General features: G+C 36.3%; 1 protein-coding gene across 1 annotated transcript; it reads right to left on the bottom strand.

The window, feature by feature from the left end:
• Positions 1 to 12,281: 12,281 nt before the first annotated feature.
• Positions 12,282 to 19,107, bottom strand: LOC133791684 (protein MOR1-like). Its single transcript, XM_062229603.1, has 14 exons — positions 18,805 to 19,107; positions 14,942 to 14,959; positions 14,751 to 14,838; positions 14,491 to 14,591; positions 14,203 to 14,310; positions 13,993 to 14,098; positions 13,781 to 13,860; positions 13,552 to 13,698; positions 13,347 to 13,422; positions 13,100 to 13,224; positions 12,910 to 13,020; positions 12,681 to 12,830; positions 12,447 to 12,521; positions 12,282 to 12,362 (listed from the first exon to the last, which is right to left on the bottom strand). The coding sequence occupies exons 1-12, from the start codon at positions 19,105 to 19,107 to the stop codon at positions 12,711 to 12,713; spliced, it is 1,383 nt and encodes a 460-aa protein (XP_062085587.1). The 3' UTR covers positions 12,282 to 12,362; positions 12,447 to 12,521; positions 12,681 to 12,710.
• Between the last annotated feature and the right edge of the window lie 1,026 nt (positions 19,108 to 20,133).

Below are 20,133 nucleotides of genomic sequence, written 5' to 3'. Positions count from 1 at the left end.
ATGTCTCTATGGATTCTGCAGAACTTATTTGAATCTCCCTTGCTGCATTGATGTCGCATTCCTTCAGGGCATCTAAATTGGACCTGATTTTCATTTGCGACAAATATGTTCTCACGAGTTTCTGTGAGCTCGGTATACATGGTGTATATGGATAAATTCTTATCTCTTTTCTTCTTTTTACTACCGTCTACCTTTGGATTTTTTCCCTCATTCTTTTTTCTCTTAGAAGAATTGTCTCCTGAAGGTTGAGCCACGGATGGCGTGGACGAGTTCGTAGTTGAGTTAATGTTGGTCGTTGTAGTTATTGAGGGGGGAGGAGCCAGTTTAAGTGCTGACCTTGCCTCTTCTACATTGCCAAACCTCTGAGCTCGAGCGATGAACACAGTTATTATTCTCATGGGATTCTTTTTCATATTTCCCCAAAGGGGACTACCTGGTAATACTTCGGCTCGCACTGCCATGAGGTGACTGATGTCATCAACATTGCAAGCTTGGGTTGCCTCTATATTAAATATCTCCAAGTAACTCTTTAACGATTCCCCTGGATGCTGCCTTATATTTGTCGAGGAAGCCTTGGGCTTGATGCTTTTTGTAGCCTAGAATTGTTTCTTAAATTCCTTAAAGAGCTATTCCCATGACAAGATCGAGTGCCTTCGAAATTTGTCAAACGAACTATTTGCTGGTCCGGTGAGTGTGGATGGGAAAAGCATGCATCTGAGCTCGTATGCGACATTGCTAGCCCTCATTGCCGTATTGAAGGTGCTCATGTGGCTACCTGGGTCGGTAGTCCCATCGTAAGGTACCACTTGAGGTATCTTGAATCCACTGGGGAAATGTGTGCTCAAGATATGTAGAGTGAAGGGTTCAAACTCCTTGTTGTAGTATAGGATTATAGTAATTCCCGTACACAAGCTATAAAGGCTCCCTTTGAGCATTTCATTGTGCCCTCAGGTCCTTGTTTAGCTGGTTGAATTGCCCATAGTTCTGTTTTAGATGATCTCGAAGATCAGGATGATCATTCAGATAGTTCTTGTAATATCCAGACTCGGTGTTATAGACATTCACCGAGATGCAATAATCCTGACTTTCCTCTAGGAAGCTAATGGTCCTTTGCGGCTGTTGCTGCTGTTGTGGAGCATGTCTTCGAGGTCGATTATTCAAGTGCACCCTAACTCTGGTACCACATGAACTTGACACATAACTTTCTAATGGATGGGGTGGTCTAGCTTGTCTATGTCCTTGTTGTACCCCCACTGGGACCTCACGATCTCCCCCTTTGCTTGGGTTGAGCCTAATGTTTTCTATTCCGACTTCCACTCCTAGAACTTCGGGTAGGCCTCTGAGGTGCCTTTTCCCCAGCTTGGTTTCCACTAGGAGCTCACTCGGGTACATCTCAAGCCGGAGATGGATGTCTAATGAGTGATGAAGGATGCCTAATTGGAGATGGAGGTGGTCTCTCGTTGTCCACGGTTGGCCTTGCTGGTTCTGGGTTATGATTTCGGGCTGCTTCCGGGGTTGCTCAGTTATTCCCAATGGTGGTTGGAACCTCTCTTGGCTAGTTGTTTCGTGATGGGTTTCAAGATGACACCCCAGACTAGTTGATTATAGTACTCGCTCCAACCCTTGTTTCTTGACCTTGTTGGGCTGCTCTTTGTTTAGACACCCTTGCCGCAGTGCTAACTTGAGGACGTTCCTAGTCCATCGTGGGGGTACCTACAATTTTGCGACCCTCCTCATCATTTCTTTATTCATCCACATGGCTTCAGTTAAATTATCTCACAACCTATGATTCTCTAACTCCACCATTGGCACATATCTCTCAGGATTATAATAATCCTCGTTAGGTGGCCTAGACCCCTGACCAGGTTCTCGTAGGGCCGATGACACACTCCCTTCATCAATATTTTCCTCATTCACCGATTGTTTGTTAGGTCGTCGAGAATGTTCTTCCTTTTGAGGAGAGTTTTCCTCAGGGATTCTGGGCAATGGTTGACCATTTTAACAGAAGGTTTGAAAGAACAAGAATGCTTAATGCCCTCAATGAAAGCACCAAATTGTTGACGACGTTTTTCGTCAACTAAAAGCAAGAGCAATTAAGAAAGTATGATTCAAAAAGAAAAAAAGAACATAGATTTTTTACGTGGTTGAGTAGTTAAAATTTTCCTAAAGCCACGAGTCACTATTATTAAAATCTACATTAGAGCTTCAAGGAAGAGCACTTTCATGGAATGTTTCTCAGTACAAAATTGGGTGTGTGTACAAATGACTATTCCTAGACTATTTATAGGCATGATTACAAGAATACTCCCTTAATCTTAGGGATATTGCGTTACCCATATCGGGTTTTAATTGGAACAACAAATCCCGTAGATTAAATACAATCAATCACATTTATTGTAAATAAATATCCCTAAACAATAGTGTTGATTGCACGGTTTGAACTAAATCCCCTGATTATAGGGATTTCCTAACAGAATCTCCGTGTAATAATTTAACGCGTCTTCGAGGTTGAATATTGCTCCAACGTGCTTTCGAAATCACATGTAGCTTCAAGCTCATCATTCCAATTGTCGCTACCTCCTTGCTTGATTGATCTTTCAAACTCAACTTTTTTAGGAGACTCTTGTTGTCTTCTAGGCTACAACTCATTCTCGAGTGCAAATGATATGGCTCCTTGGAACTTCACGTATATTTGTACAAGTATAATGTTAATACTTATTAAATACAAGATTACACCTTACGAGCCTACATTTCGAGGCTAATAATTTATTCTCAAAATTTGGGTGTAATTGATATAATACCAAAAATTCATGAGCAGCCCCTAACTCCATAACTCTGACAATCTCTTGCAACAAAACTTGTTCTTCCCCAAGCTTTCTTTCCAATTTTCAGAACTAGCACTCATTACTTAATAAATTCAACCCTAGCATGTTTCTAACAATTATAGATTGACAACCTAGTCTCTAACATGCATATAAAATCAATCATTTCAGCCTATAATGCTTTCTAATCAAATCCACCATTAACATAACTTAAAGCTTCAAGAACTATCAAAGAAGCTTTAAAATTGTGTGAAGTTCTTACCAAGATCATGTGCAACAACCTAAGCCCTTAAAATCTTCTCCCAAAGCATCCTAAATGAGCCCTACATGAGTTGCTAGTGATCCATACGTGTATGAAGATATCCCCATCCTTCTTCTTCCTTAGATCTTGAACCCTAGTCTAGAGAGAGTATGAGTGAGAGAGTTCTCTCCTTTGATCATGTGTAGAGTAGCCACCAATTACAAATTATGATTGAAAGCATAACCCTAGTCTCTCTTTTTTTCTATTTATAATGACTAATTGTCGCCATATTACCATCTTACCCTTATTCTAAGCTATTCTAACAATTCATTAAACCCTTTTTAGTCATTTACCCTCAAACTAGTAGTTTTAACTTATGGAAATTACAATCTCTACCACAAGAATCATAATTATACTTTAACCCATAATTTCCAAAATCTTTGGCACTTAAGCCCCTGATACTTGAAGGAACCTCATTTTTCCACTTCCTTACTTACACATATCATAATCATGAAATAAATCACATATTATCATGAAAATAATAAGAAAAAAAAATTCATATGCATCAACATAACTTACCGAACTGCCTTCACAGGCTAAAATTACCATAATACCCATAAGATGGAAATGCGGATATTACACTTGGCATTCGCCAAAAAGAAGCTTAAACAATACTTTGAAGGGCACCCCATCGTAGTCTTCACTAATTATCCATTAAAGTAGGTACTGAGTAAGTCTGATTTATCTAGAAGATTTTATAAGTGGGCTATCGAGTAGGGGGCCTACAATATCAAATTTCAACCAAAAAGGGCAATGAAAGGCCAAGTTTTAGACGACTTCTTAGTTGAGATTCAATTCTTTCGTGAATTCAAATATGATGAATCAGAATGGGTATGTGTTTTTAGCATAGACAGAGCTTCTAATGCATAGGGTTCTAGCATAGGAGTAGTTCTAGAAGCACCCTCTGGCCTTAAACTAGAAGAATCTTTGAAGTCTAATTGCCAGGCCACCAACAATGAAGCGGGGTATAAAGCTCTACTATACGGATTAGAATTAGCCAAGAGATTTTGCATAAGGCATATTTGGGTCCACGCAGATTCAATGCTGATGACGGAACAAGTCCAAGGAAACTACGAAGCTAAGGCCTCAAAGTTACCCAATTTCTAAACAAAAATTGACAGTCTGTGCAATTGCTTCTCTTCTTTTGAAGTAACGCAGATCCCTCGAGAGTTCAATCAACGTGGAGATCTCTTAGAAAAGCGAGCCTCTTCTATCTAGCACACTCGGCATTCTGAGCTTTCTATGACAACAACTCATGTTAATCCACAAATATACAACATAGAGTCTTACTAACCTTGCTAGATGGACCTGATTGTTAGTTTCCTGACCGAAGAAACAGAGCCCACAAATAAAAATGAGGTCCGCTTTCTGTGACTCAAGGCTTCTCGATACTTTATTACAAATGGAGTCTTTTACATGAAATATTTTAATGGCCTACACCTGCAATGCTTGCGGCCGTCCAAAGCCCAAAAATTTCTCGAAGAAATCCATAAAGGAGTATGTGGAAATCATACAGGCGGACACAATCTAGCCCACAAAGCTCTAACTGCGGGTTATTTTTTTCCTCATATGATGACCGAAGCCAAAGAATACGCTAATAAATGCGACAAATGCCAAGGCTTTTCCCCTATCAATCACCGTCCTCCACAAGAACTTCATTATGTCATCTAACCCTGGTCATTTGCTAATTGGGGGATGGATGTTATGGGAGAATTACAGCGGGCCATCGGGGGAAAGTGATATGCATTATTGGCCACTGATTACTTCACCAAGTGAGTAGTGGTTGAAGCTTATTGCACTATCAACAAATCAGACACAATCAACTTCATTTGGAAGCCAATTTGGAATCACATTGGAAATAGTTATGGATAATGACAGTACTTTTCAGAGTGCCAAAGTCCAAGAATTGTGCAATCAGTTCAAAATTAAGTTGAACTTCTCATTTGTTAGATACTCGTAAGGCAATGGGCAAGCAGAAACTTCTAACAAAGTCGTATTTGACAACATTGAGAAAATTTTGGAAGAAAAGAAGGGTGCATGGCTAGAAGAATTGCCAAATGTTCTTTTGGTTTACAGAACCACCCGATGAACTTCAACCGGCGAAACCCCATACTCGTGGTGTTTGGAACAAAAGTTGTAATACCAACCGAAGTTGGCCTCCCCATGCTTCGAAAAGAGATCGCTTCTAACGAGGAGACCAATCTGCTTCAAGTGGGACACAATTTGGATCTGGCAGAAGAGCACACAAAAATTTCCCATATATGTCAACTCAATTACCAAAAGAAAGCTCAGCCCAATTATCAGAAGCAAATCGACCCTAGATTCTTCTCACAAGGGGAATAGGTTCTGCGATGCACAACTGGAAACCAAAAAAAGCTCCATCCCAAATGGGAATGCCCATTCTAAATCTCTCAAGTCATACTGGCTCCGCGAAGTCCATACTAGCAAGGACGTTCTGCAGACTTATGATTCCTTATCTTCACGCAAGTATTTTTGTTAATTTATTTTCATGTTGTAACAAAATACACTATCATTAATGCAATAATAGTGATTCAACCATTTCTTCATGATATTTGTGCTTTGCACAGTTCCAAAATTGCATTTATTTTTCTTTCCCTTACCGAGAAATGATTAATTAAATTTTGACCAATTCATTACAATCAATGTACGCATGAACCACGCCTATACGACTGGTTTTTTCCTAAGTACACGAAACCTTTTCCACAAAAGCAACAAAATCATACTCGTGCATCAAATCAAAAAACTTTTTTGGGAAAGATTCCACCTAATGCACGATCAAATCATTAACTTTCTCCATTGATTTCGACGTTTCACTACCACGTAATCCCATCACTTTATTGCTTCAACAAGCTTACCCTCTCGCTTTAACACCCACCTGGCCTATAAATAGACACACCTCCCACACATCCAGTGCACCTTTTTTCCATTTCTCCCACTTATCATTCTCATCACAAAAATGCCTTAGTAAAGTAAAGGTTTCCAAAAGCCTTATGCTTCTCCACTTGTCTCACAAAATACATTTCCATACCATTAAACACTTCATCCCCAAAGTTGTTTCTAGTAGCATTGAGCCTCTCACACCCTCCCGATGTCGCACATCAGGCTCGATGCTAACCCGTTGAAAAACCGACTTCTAAGCAATCTGATTAGCCTTGACTAAAGTAGTGCGGAACTAGGGCTAGCCATTTCATAGTTTGATTAGCCTTGACTATGCACTATTGTGCTTCCAAAGCATGATAGAGGAGAAAGGTAAGGACCTATCAGCATCACAATACCCTTCTCCAACGATTGCTCAGATGCTTCGGTTCATGCCGAAGCACAAAAGCAAGAAATATAAGGGTATGGGTGCTCTTGGAAATTTCCAAGTACCAACTACTCCATCAGCCACGCATCTGGAATGACCGCATCTCCAAGGTCTCCTCGCCCTCAATGAATCAACAACAAAACTGGCCATTGTGCCTCTACTTCTAGCTTAGCTTTCAGCTACTTCCAGCTTGTTGCTGATTCCAGAGATACACCTGAGCCTTGCTTGCGCTTCCACCACTGTGGAAAGGTATATATACCATGGGTGCATCTGCATCTACTTTTTATCACATCTAATGGCTACATTCCGCATGTCACATCTACTTTGTGTTCTGTTTTGTACAACTACGCTACACAGCGAGATATCATTTATGATACTGTAATATTTACCCTATTAAATAAAATTTTTGTCTTTAAAAATTACGTGGTTTCATAATATCGATACTATTTGCGCACAAAAGCTCTATTACATTAGCTATACTAATGTTAAAATAATTTATCCTTCTAATGTACTCCTCCATCGCAGAAGCTAGGCTTACATGTCCTATCCCATATCTGTTGCACGAAATATAATAAGGGATACTCCCTTCAATCAGCCTCTGCAAAGCCAAGGTTGATTCCATCCAACCATCTCATACTAAGATCCTTTGTAAAAATGGGATTCTGTACTATCGCATATATCTTTCACCTATTATAGACAACAGAAATCTCATTATGAGCACTTTTACATACATAAGATGTTGTTTATATTTTTTCACAGACGTTCGTACATAAAGAAAAAAAAAAAGGGAGCTTAACTGGGAAAACGTTCCCACCATCTATATGGAAGCCTAAAATGTCTATGTTCATAAGGCCTGAACGACCTTTGATCATGCACAATAGAACAAAAAATTGAAGATCAAATGAAAATACAAGGCGCTATCAAAATCATCAGTATTTAACAAAAAAAAATATGAGAACCCCAAAATTGGATCGTATACCCATACTGTTTGTACAAAATTAGCTATCCACTCAACAAAAATCATATGTCTTATGATGAGAGGGCACCTTCTGCATCGCAAACCCGTGAATATGATGAGCAACCGCCTCTGGCTTCTATTGTAGAAACTCCTTCGACTGGCAAAACACTCTCCGCCGCAACACTCACCACGATTTGTACCATCTGCTTCCCCTTTGAGTTTGTTGGATCAACAACTTTCGCACAAGGAGTAAACTCTTTAACTCGGTACAAAAGCCCAACTTGTCATCATTGGCGTGTAACGCCTCTAGATGCTCCACGGGATTATTGAAATATATATTACCCAAGTCCCATAGATAATGATCCAAATCGTAATCCCCAAGTATGATATTGAAAGACTCACAGTAGTGCACTAGCATGTTTCTCTTCTGTACCAATGACCATTTGTCATCAATTAGAATGGCATCTAAATAATTGGCCAACTCTACCTCCCCGATTCAGATATTTACATTCTCTGTAATCTCTCAGTCACGTATATGCTCCCGAGTTTTTTCCACGTGGACTTGTTCGATAATTTACAGAAGGTCATTCACTTGTCCTTCCACAACCTTCAATTTTTCTTGCAAATCCCCTGCAACCGAAGTTATCGTGTCCTTCTCTGTGATCGCTGTCACATGAAGCCTATTCGTTTCCTCAATCTTCCCCTGCAAAATCTTCACTAATTCCCACCTGAATCCAACTTCCTTTGCACTGCCAACTTATCCTCTTTAGCCTTATTCTTCTCCATCTCTTCATTGACCAACTCCGCTGTAAGGCCATCAGCCTCCTCTGACATCTCCTCAACTATTTTGTCATTCATTAATCTTAATTCTCTTTCTCACTCCAAAGATTACCGCACCTCCACCCACTGAGCGTCCAGCTCTGTGTTCCTTTTCAATTGGCCCTCTGTCACCGCCTGATGTTGTCCTCTATTGATTATCACATCCACATAATAATAACCTTACAAATTTATATAACAATTAGCTTTATATGATTTAGAGAAAATACACTCTAAGTGTATGCACTACAAGAAAAAATGCTTTTAATAACACCAAAAATGTGTTATCAAAACCTACGATAACACTTTCTGATGTGTTAAGACAGACTATGTTATCGTAGGTCAGGGTGCTTTACATAACACTTTATCAGTATTATACAGATGTGTTATTGCACTGTCAACAATAACACAATTTCTATGTTATTTTAATATATAGATAAGTGTTGAATTATGTTATTTATAGTCGATACTATAACACTTTTTTTGTGTTATACTACACTTTAGTATAACACTTTTTTGTGTTATACTACACTTTAGTATAACACTTTTTTTGTGTTATACTACACTTTACTATTACACATTTTTTGTGTTATACTATACTTTAGTATAACACATTTTTTGTGTTATACTACACTTTAGTATAACATATTTTTTGTGTTATACTACACTTTAGTATAACGTGTTATATTAGCTTAGAAAAACATAATCTTTTTTTACTTACACAAAACTAGGAAACAAATATGAAAGTTGAAGCCAAATAAGGTAACATAAATAGATTTTTATTAATTACTCAAATGTAATTACAATATTTAGTCTACTAGTCTAGGCTTAAGAAATCATATTACAATATAATTTATGCCCAATTCAGATTCCTTTATCACTAAATACAAAACAAGAAATGTATTAAAAAATTAGTGAAATACATTCTTCCATTCTAAAGGCCTCAACTACAAATGTTGTAAAGAATTGCTCCAAAGAAATCATCTCAATATACCTGCACATTGTAAAAAAAAATCCTTTTATTATTAAGAACAAAAGTTCTTGCCACCACAACAACAAACTTACAGTCTTTTCTTAAATGATACATTGAAAACTTCAAAAGAAGAAAATGGAAAACTAAGATAAATACTTATCTCTTTTAGTTCAATAAAATAATGGAGCTATCAAGACAGAGCTAGGGAATTTTCAGATGAACAATCAAATAAGAGAGAATCAGTAGAGAATTCTCTATGGTGATGAGTCTGATGACTCAAAACAGTCAGTTGGGACTGAAGATACTATACTGCTATATATAAACTATCATCTTTAATGATATTCTTTTATTCTTATATATAAATATATATAAATAACTATCATAACTGGTTTCTCTGCCAAAGCTAGCTAGCTCATGTTTAGAAATCATTTACATAAGAAACTATACATGACCCTGAAATTTTCATAGTATTAAAACAAAAGTGACCTTCCAATTTGAAATTCAAGTTATAAATGCTAACCCAAATGCTGAAAAACAAAATCATATTTACAAATAAAATGAAGAGAAATAGATCAATGGTGCTGAGAGAAACATGTATTTTGGTGATTCAAGCTTATAGACAAAATAATGATGGCCACATACCAGTAGTATATACAGTAGAAGAAGCCAATACAACATGCCAACTCACTGCTTTTTATATTTTTATAAAGCAAACCTTTTTTTTTTTACTTGGCAAACTTGGAAATATCTTAAGAGTAATTAATTTAAAAAAACAAAATGGACCTTGCAACACTGTCACAGATAAATGGGACACAATTTTGGGCACAAAAGAAGCATAGCACTAAGGAATGCAACAGCTACATTACAGGGCTATTTTCTATTCTTATAAGAAAGGAGAGGACCAAAATACTAGTTACAAAGGCCCGTTACCAGTTAGAAATAATATGAGCATCCTATGCAAACATAAGTGCTAAAGTCCAAAGATAAGAAAATTAAGAACCTCATTTCTAAAAGCCTGGCCAATTTGAGCAGGAGCAAAAGGAAGCTTGTTCCAATTGTAATAGTACAAGTCTTTGAAGTTAACAAATATGCCCTGTGCAGTTTCTGGCCGCGTGAACTTACAGCAGAGGAGATTTAATTACGTATCATTACTGACCAAACGAGAGTCTTAATAAAAAAGAATCGCTAAGAAAGAAACAGTACCTCACTTGCCGCTGCCTTGAAACAAACATATATAACAGATGCCTCTACACCCTCAGCAAGAGATGCCTTGCTGCTACTATTGCTCTGGATTGCTGACTGAACCTGATGAAGAAACAATAACCATATAGAACCAGAACGTTTTCTTTTTTAGGTAACAAACAGAGCACTTGATTTTAGACCAAAAGGAGACCGAAACAGAGGTCTACCAACCCAACAAAATAGCACAAAACAATGGAGCGCATTAATTGAACCCCTACATTATTTTACCTGAGAAGACACACTTTTGAGTACAGAAAGTACATGAGAGCGAATCATACCCAATGCTTGAGACTGTCATAACAAAAAAATTACTCAATTATTGGAAATGGAAACAAATTTTAGTGGAAGAATGTGCAAAAATGTAACGTTATCTAATCAGCTATCTGCATAAATTTGTTTCTACCTGCAGTTGTCGAAATTTGAGTAAGTAAACGCCGGATTTAACATACTGTGGATTGTTTTCTACATACCTAATATAAAGTAGATAATGTTTAAGGTCATCAAGTTGATTGAGAAAATAAATGTCTCAACAAAATATGCTAGTAATTCCCTAAATCAACATATAAATTAATGGTACGACAAAAGTAATATTTAATGAATGCAACTAAAGCAGCAAAAATAGATACATAAATATATATATGATGTAAATAGCATCCCCTTATGCAATGCAGTCATCAAGGCGTTTGAGCAGAGGAAGGAAGTTCTCATTGACAACATTCATATTTGGAGAATAAAAATTTGTAGAGATCTGCACAAGGATAGACAACAGCAAATCATTTTGTAATGATAAGAACCAAATAGTTTAGTATAATACACTGTCCAAGTTTTGAATCCAACAAATTGCAGTTCATTGCTCTCCAATTAAACTTTAAAGACTGGACACTAAGACTAATCTAACAAATTCAACTTTTACACTAAAAAAATTCAAGCAAAGAAAATGTTAGATAGTTCATATGCATTACTAAATTATATTCATATTTCATTACATGCATTTAAAAAAATCCAAACAGAAAAAATTACAAGCGGTATCATTATCAAAGCCTACCAACCTGTTAAAATGAGCTTAATTTATAAGGTTTTAAGAATGGTCTATTTTTCCCAACCCAACAACCAAAAAAAAAAATAGGGGGAGAAAAAAAAAAGATAGTGATGAACCCATATGAAAGAAATTTAAAAGAATAAATGACAAACACGAGATCACTTCAAATGAGTATATGTAGAAAGCAATAATGAATAAAATATTCCTTAAAATATACTTCAAGCAGCAGTATGTTTAAAAAATCAGATTTACAACTAAGAAAAAGATATTGTAAAGTGCTATACCAATAAGAAAATTATGTTGCCCTCAATTCATATAGCAATACAAGGATCCGTGTATGCACCTCAAGGCAGTAAGATGTTTGAAAATCTGGTGAAAAAATGACAAGCACAAATATTCTTTAGTGTATAAGGTCATTTTTTGTATGTAAAAAATAAATAAACAAGAGAAAATGAAATCCCTTGAAATTCTTTTTTTTTTCTTTCCCCTTCTTAAAATACAATTTCCAAACAGAAATGTAAATAAAAGTGTTTAGATGTTAGTAAAGCTCCCTACGGATAGTTCGTTTTCCAAAGCTCCCTATATATAGAAAATTTACAGTTACAGAGCACAAGTATTAATTATTATTGGTATAAATCACCAAAACACCATTAGAAGTGGATTTACCCACTTTCGAAAGGGTCTTGGATGCAGGGGCCGAAATTGTTTTGGCAGATTCAAAAAATTTTGGAAAAAAATAATTATTATTGGTATAAATCACCAAAACAAAATGCAAGCAAGAGACCCAAGTACCCAACAGCCTTACCTTGAAAATTACCATAATGCTTCAAACGTCATGAACAAGAGCTAAAGCTGGTCCCTGAACATCCCTAACAAGCTTCTCAACCTGAAATAATACATTCAAACAATGTGTTCATGCACTAACTGACCAATGAGTCAAAATAGTACCAAAATTTACTAGTGCACTTACAGTTTCTTGTGTACAAACTCTCAAGATTTCAGCAATGCATGTCTCTGCTGCTTTACGAACATCTGATGATTTATCCTGGATTAAAATTTCATAAAGTCATAACCAGAAAGAATGGAAAGGGAACTGGCATCATGATTCTTACATCTCTATGCACATTATTGTTAGCATGGAAATATTCTAGCAATGCAAACAAGTAAAAAGAATATTTCAATGTTTTTGACAAGTCAGAATTACCGTCAGAGCAGAGGAAGCTGGCTTTAGTAGCTATACAGCATCAGGAAATTCAGTTAACCCAGATAGTTGTTTTGACAACCACTCAAAAAGATCTTTGCGCCCTTCCGCACCAAGTTTTGCATCTGTCCAAGCTGCTGCAATGTAAGGAACCTGCAAGAAGTATACAATCATGCCACCTGAGACAAAAAAACTAAACAGCTTCCATAGCGTAGAGCAAAAAAAAACTTACCATTTTATCAAGATGAACAGCAGAGAGCCAAGAATCTAAAGTATTCAATGTGCATTCCCTCATATGCTTTTTATTGTCACCCAAACATTTCAAAACATCCGCTAAAATTCCCTGAAAGAAATCAATACACTCACATTCAAATTTAAAGAGTACACTACATAAAATTAGCGATCATGAATTAGAAATCAACCTTGCTTGCTTTCTCAATAGCTGAACCCATTGCACATGCAACATTGCCAATGCATGTCAATGTTGCCATGACTAAATTTTTGTTGCTGTCACCTAGACGACCCCTTAGAGCACCAAACAATTCAGCTGAAAATAAACATTAAACAATAATTAACAAATGGGAGGATATAAAGGAGGCTGAATAGCATGTACAATAATAAATAATAACAATAGAGGGAGAGAGAATTTAAACACATGATAGAATGTACCAGTTCCATTGGGTTGGACGCGCTTGTTAGCCTCTTCCAAAACTTTATTCACAGCTTCAATTGACTCCAAGTGAGCCTAGAAAGCAGAAAATACAAAACATCAAAACACTACAATGGTTGCTAAATATCTCCCCTTTGGACCTTCTAGCAGCAGGCAGGTGTCAGGCTCCATCCCTAAAAACATTAATTATGATCAAAATATTACCTTCCAATCAGTACTTTCTAAGCCTTTAAGCAGGGTAGGTGTAATCTTCCCACTAATATCTTCCTGTGGCAGGCCATCTAGTCCACCAGAAGATGCAGATGTAGGTTCTGTTGATTTAATAGTTCTCTTTGGAGCTGCTGGTGCACCCTAGATAAGATATGGGAATACATCAGTAACAAATAAAAAAAAACGAACAATACATGCATCTTGAATGATTAAGTTGGAGCACCTCAAATGGATTCTTCTCATACTCCGTATCCAGTGCACTAAGAAGTGCAGGTTTAACATCAGAAAGAAACCCTTTAATATCTACAAAAGAAAAGGGGTGGGAGGGAGTTACAAATTAATTATAAAAAAAAAATCAATGTTTGGGAGCAGTTCAACTAAATATTTAAAAGGAAATTGAGGTGTGTGGACAATTCAAATAAAATGAGTATCAACCTGGGCCAACAAATTTCTGTACAACACCCAAAAGCTTGACAGAAGAATTTCTAGTAGCAGCTGCACTTGACTGCAGTCCAGTATCTTTACAAAAATCAATTAAATCCTGTAAAACAAAATATATCAATTCCTTTAATAGCTGAATATGGTATAATTATTAACTAATAGTTAGACAAAGCAAAAAAAAAGTGCCCAAATATAACTCCAAACCTTAAGTTTCAAATGTGAGATGCCAAAATCTTCCACTGCTGAAACCATCCACAGTAGCCCCTCACTAAGAACCTTGGGATTCTTGTGCTCTTTCAGTATCTTGTAAAGCTACAATACAAAGAATTCCTTGACTTTTATTGGATTATAAAAAATAAAAAAAGAAATCAAAGAAAAGAAATACAAGTTCCAATCAATTTAGAAACTAATATGTTTCATCCCTGCTTCAGAAGTTCACAAGAGAAGTGCAAACAAACTTCTATACAGAAATGATTTAAATGTAAGACTTACTCTTTCTAAAATAAATCCAGGACCTACAGCTTCACAAAAAGTAGTAAGGAACTTCATGGCATGAGCACGAGTCTTAATGTCAGTGACACGCTCACTTATACCTGTCAATTCAGGAATAATGACAAGCAAAAATAAGGAACTATCTAATCAACCACCAAACAACTAAGAAGCCAAATACGCGTGCAAAAGAGATCACACAGTTTTAAGCAAACAAATCCCAGCTCCAAACTTGTGATCAACCAAAACCAAGGAACACTTACCCAGAAGGCAAAGCACTACACATTTCTTAGGAAATTTGGTTGACGAAGAGGCTATGAAAGTAACAACTTCAATAACCTGCTGCTGAACCTGCACTATTCAAACTCCATGCCTTAAATAACTATCTTCACAGCCAAAAATATCCACAAAGGTAAAAAAGTTAGATATCTGCAGCAATGAAACCTTTAAATACCTGGACATTTTTCTCACTCTAGCCAGGGACAGCACACAGTAAACGAATCAATAACTCAACCCAGTGGTCTGGGTTTGATAAACCTTCCACTTGTTGTTTAAATGAAGATATTGCTGCAAATTGTTCTATCATTGATCCAACAAATTGTTCTATTATTTACATGCATTAATTGAAAATTAAAGTCACAGTTTGTATTGACATTACTAAAAAAACTCAAGGAACATGGTATGAAAGTAAAATGAATAATGCAGGCAAAGAGACAAAGATGAATTTGGCAATAGTAGTAATAAAAAAGACAAGCTTTTTTGTCAATACAACAAGTATTTCTATATATATATCATATACATGTCTATGTCCATGTGGGTGATGTTGATTATCTCTCTACTAGTGTTTTTAAATATTTTAATTTGGTTGATTGAAACGGACAAATAATATTATTACTATGCTAATGAGAGAAGAGGAAGACTAAGTCATACTTTATTTAGTTTTTTATAATACTAAGCCATACACAAAATAAATGGACAACCTAACTGATCTTAATTTCTACAGCATGTGGGCATTGGAAGTTAAAATATATAATACTTAATTATAATGAGTTATTAGCCCTAAAATATTGTAATTAGAGATATATTGCAATCAGGCAAAACGGTCAGTGGTAAACACCATCACAGACTAAAAGATTGATTTATCTCAATATTCACAATACCAATACATTCTAGAGGAGTCCATTAAAGCAGTTGTTGTTTTCCTTATCCAACACTACACTAGTTGGTAGTTTTTAGCTACCGGAAGTTCCTTAGAACAAGTTGGACTGAAGCAGTATTTGGCATGTTCAAGGTTAGTTTTTGGCCTTTGATTTTGTTTTTTGTCTTTGAGATTTAGCTTGAAGTGAGATAAGGTAATGTAGAATATTATGTTATTCTGGCTTGTTCTATCTTTGATGGTTTGCCTTTTGTGTTTTTAGTACCTTCTAAGAAGAGCTTCGCTGACAGAATGCTTTATAAAAACTTATAAAACATTATTTATAAACTTTAAATCTGAATGCTTGTTTTCAGCAAATTAACTTGCTAATTTTATTTATGAACTCTTTTAGGAAAGCCTGAAGTAAATTTAGTGTCAGGCAAGTTTCACAGTTGTTCAAATTTAGTGTTCACTGTTGTGTAACAAATTTTAAATCTGTTTAATATGATTTCTTTTATGATTTTACTGTTGGAAACATGATTAAAGCTGGTTTCAATTACAGTTTCTCCTATGCTTTTACCGTTGGCAACATGATTTAAGGTTGTTTCAACTTTCAGTTTCAATAGCAATCATTTCAGATTATCAATCATAATGTTTTATTTTTATTTAAATAGGAATTTGGCAAGAGAAATTTCTCAAGAATATGTTACTACAAGTTCAAAATCTATTATGTCAATGTACTCATTGTTTGTTGATAAATTACTGAAGAAATCGATGCATAAAAATAAAGAGAAAGAAAATGAGTTGTTTGATAAAATGAAAAAATAAAGAGAAAAGAAAAATAAGAGAAAAAATAGAGGGATACCCGCTAAATTTTTTCTCCTCTGCTTTCACTCTTCTCATCAATAAATCTATTTAGATCCTACACCAAGTCATTAAATAAATAGTCAAATCCCTGCATATTCAAACCCAGCCAGCAGGTTGTCTGCAATTTCAAATGTTAAATAACAATTGTCAAATCCCTGCATATTCAAAGACAGTAAATAAAAGCAATATGTAGCAGGATGGTACAGAAAAATTCAAATGAGGAAATGGTCAGAGAGTTCGATCCCAATGGAGAGAAGTAGCTCCATCTCCATGCGCAATAAAAGAAACTTAGTAATTATATTCTAGCTTTGAAAAACCACAATATGATAGAATTTTCTTGAGTAAAAATTTTCTATCAGTAATCTTGACACAATTGATCAAATCCATCAAAGTATTATTTATTGATAACAGTAGTAAAATGAATAAATCGAGCTTTCGAGAGGCACGTCTCTCCTATCTCCACCTTTCGAGAGGGCAAAGCTCTCCACAAGAGCTAACTCTTTCGTAATTCCAAGCTACCCTTACAATTTGACCCCCTCCTCCTATTTATAGACAATACTTAACTTGACAAAGAAATAAGACAGCTCAGCACCCTTACTAAAATATTTGTCAGATAGATAAAAGAATAACAAAATACAAGGAATACTAAAAATTACAACATTGGAGGCTTATCACAATACAAAAATAAAATTATTCCATGTAACGGAATAAACTAACTTATAACTATGAGAGAGTGACAAACTCCTGATCACGGTGGAAAAAAGACACTAATCAGTTTTTGCTTTCTATAAGTGGTGAGCAAACATAGTTCCCAATTTTCTAAAAAGAAGGCTACAGTTATTAAAAGACATCATTTTAATCTAGAAAATGAAACACTAAACATAAACAATATAGGTCCTACTATTTTAGCTATAAGGAAATTTCTGGCCTCCCCTGATGTAAAATGAAGAATAAAGTAGATACCTGTATGTAGTAATGTGTACCCCCAACTATGACGGTAGTAATGTGTACCACCACTTTCATTTGTTATCTTGAAAGAAAAATAGTTTATAGGTTAATGAAAATATTATAATCAATGTGCCAACTCATCCACCAGAATTATTGTGGGGAATAAACTCACTTACATGCCTGCTTAAAGCGTGTATGTGTGTGTATATGTGTAATTATCTATGTACTAGTTTCTCATACCGCAGCACACAAATTACTTTTCTTCTCTTCATTGCAAAACAAGAAATATATGGGGTCCTTTTATCTACTGACCAAACAAGACATATTGAATAGTAAACAGAGAAGTGTTGTAAATATAGTGTTGGGTTATTCGGAGACATTATACTTATGGACAGAGCAGCTACTAGTTATTTTCATGGGTTTTGTTGGCTATAACAGTACTAGAAGACCCTTCATGGAAGAAACAAGTGTCCTCAACCATGTATTTAAACATCATTTTTAACAAAAACCAGTGTCGTATATCTCACAATTCAATGCCAAATTAAGAAGCATACAAAGTCAAATTAAGAAAGGATTCAAGGCCAAGAATCTCATTTACTCATTTACAAGCAATTACTCATATATCTCATTGAAGCATTCTGTCAAACACCTTTAATGCATTATTTAAAGCTTAGTAATATATACTTTAAAACAGCAAGCAAGTCTAGATACGTCCTATATTCACTCTTTCTCTCTCTTTATATATATATATGAGTTTAACTTATATGTAAACATTTTTTCTTATCCGAAAACACACCAAAAAAACGAATATATATATGACTTTAACTTATATAAATTGATTAACAAAGAGAAAATATGATTGATGAATAATTAAATCAATGATGAAACAACCAAAAACAAAATTACAGTAAAAACTTAGAGTGATGAACAATTAGAATCAGAGACTGTACCGTAAAGCTCCTTCGTTGTTCTTCGCGGATTGAAACAAGAAATTTCAACTGTAGTAATTTCGTCTTGAATCAGAGAAACCCTTGACTCGAATGTGGTGAAGCCCTTCTCAGGATTTGTCTTTCATGAAAGGGAGTGAGAGACTGAGAGAGCTACTAGCCTACGAGAATGACCAAGAGAGATAGACCGAGAGAGACCGAGAGAGCTACTAGCCTTCGTGAAGAGAAATATTGAAGAAGAAGAAATGGGTAAGGCGAAATGGGTACACGGGAAACTAGAAAAAACTTAGTCATTTTGGTTGGCGGTATTTTATTTTACTTTGCCGCCCGAAATTTTTCACATATACAATAACTCTTTTTAAATACTATTATAATGATGTGTTATGGTAATGGGTGTTTGGTGTAGTGATGGAAACTTACCAGCATCAGATGCTCACACATCATCTCCTTTACCTTGCGAAGCTCATCCATGCATGCAACCAACTCATTTGAGAATAGCACAACAGTCGCTCGCAATATATCCTCTTCTCCAACATCACGCGTCATCAAAGCAGCACCCTTGCTGGCTGCAACTGCCTCCACTATTCTTTTAACAGTAGATGTAGGAGGGGCATCAACCATAATCACTCCCTGAGGCTCGGTAGACGTAATTGGTGCTTCTGCCATGATGCTTGTTGCTTCTGCTTGGGTCAAAGGAAGAATGGACATCACAATGCTACACATAGATGTGATCCTCAGCAAGGAACTCACATTTGAGCCACTTGTCACAGCTAAGGCAACAGTGTTCACACAAATTCATTTCCTCTCAGGCTCAGTCGAAGCCACTAACACATCAAAACTTCCTTCTTCAACGTCGTCCAACTCACTTGGCAGGAAAATAGGGGTGTTTACCACAACCGAACCTAGCTAGTTTAAAAAATTTGTTGGCGAGTCAAAACTAGAGGAAATGGGGAGCAATAGGGGAAATGGAGTAGAAGAAACTCCAATGACAGAATTTACTTCTGGGCCTCTATCTCTGGAATGATTAACTGTATCTGTCTCTTCTGAAGACTCCTCCACACTAGCAAAAAGATTATCGAGGAATTGACTCTTCTTCAAAGAAGTCAAACCTCTCTTGTCCATGCGAAGACTCACAAAGTGGCCACCCCACGAAATTGTGAAACCAACTGAAAGAATAGAAAATAAAATCCTAGCAGAAGGCACTGAAGGGGCAATGACATTAGCTACCAAAACCTGTGCAATCGGGCATGACGAGGCTGGAGAAGACCCCACACTTGGGGATTCAAGTGAAGAAGAATGCACAGGAACAAAATTGTGAGGTGCCTCCATGGAACCACGAATAGGCGAAGACACTTGAGGGGCATTTGACACCCCCGAAACTAGGGCAGTAATCTAAATGGTGCATCTAGGCCACTCTCCCTGGTCAGTGGATGCAGTTACAGAACTAGACAATGTACGAGGCACAGGACTTGAGCCTGTGCCAAGAGATTTAGTTGTTAATTTATTGGTAGATTCTCTCCTTGAAAACTTAAACTAGGACGCCAGTAAAACCCCATCATCTAAGTCATCACCATAACAAGCAGGACAAGTTTTCCTCTTCTTCCGAGGATTATATGAAGCCTCAGTTCGTTGGGGCATGATTGGTTGGGATGATATAAAAGAAGAAACTCGCAAATTCACGAAACAAATATGTTTGGCACTAATATTAAGTGCAACTCTAGGAATCTCAACGGAAAACGCTCTTCTGCT

This window comes from Humulus lupulus, chromosome 7, assembly GCF_963169125.1.
Source record: "Humulus lupulus chromosome 7, drHumLupu1.1, whole genome shotgun sequence".
Taxonomy (NCBI): Eukaryota; Viridiplantae; Streptophyta; class Magnoliopsida; order Rosales; family Cannabaceae; genus Humulus; species Humulus lupulus.
This window is presented reverse-complemented; position numbering and strand designations above follow the sequence as displayed.

What these genes read in the sequence shown, in the direction of transcription:
- LOC133791684 (XM_062229603.1), bottom strand. Translation starts at nt 19,107, where the DNA reads ATGTGTAGCATTGTGATGTCCATTCTTCCTTTGACCCAAGCAGAAGCA. An exon ending in TGTAGTGCTTTGCCTTCTGG is followed by an intron (nt 14,592 to 14,750) that starts GTAAGTGTTCCT and finishes CTGAATTGACAG; the next exon opens with GTATAAGTGAGCGTGTCACT. An exon ending in CGTCCAACCCAATGGAACTG is followed by an intron (nt 13,225 to 13,346) that starts GTACATTCTATC and finishes GTTTATTTTCAG; the next exon opens with CTGAATTGTTTGGTGCTCTA.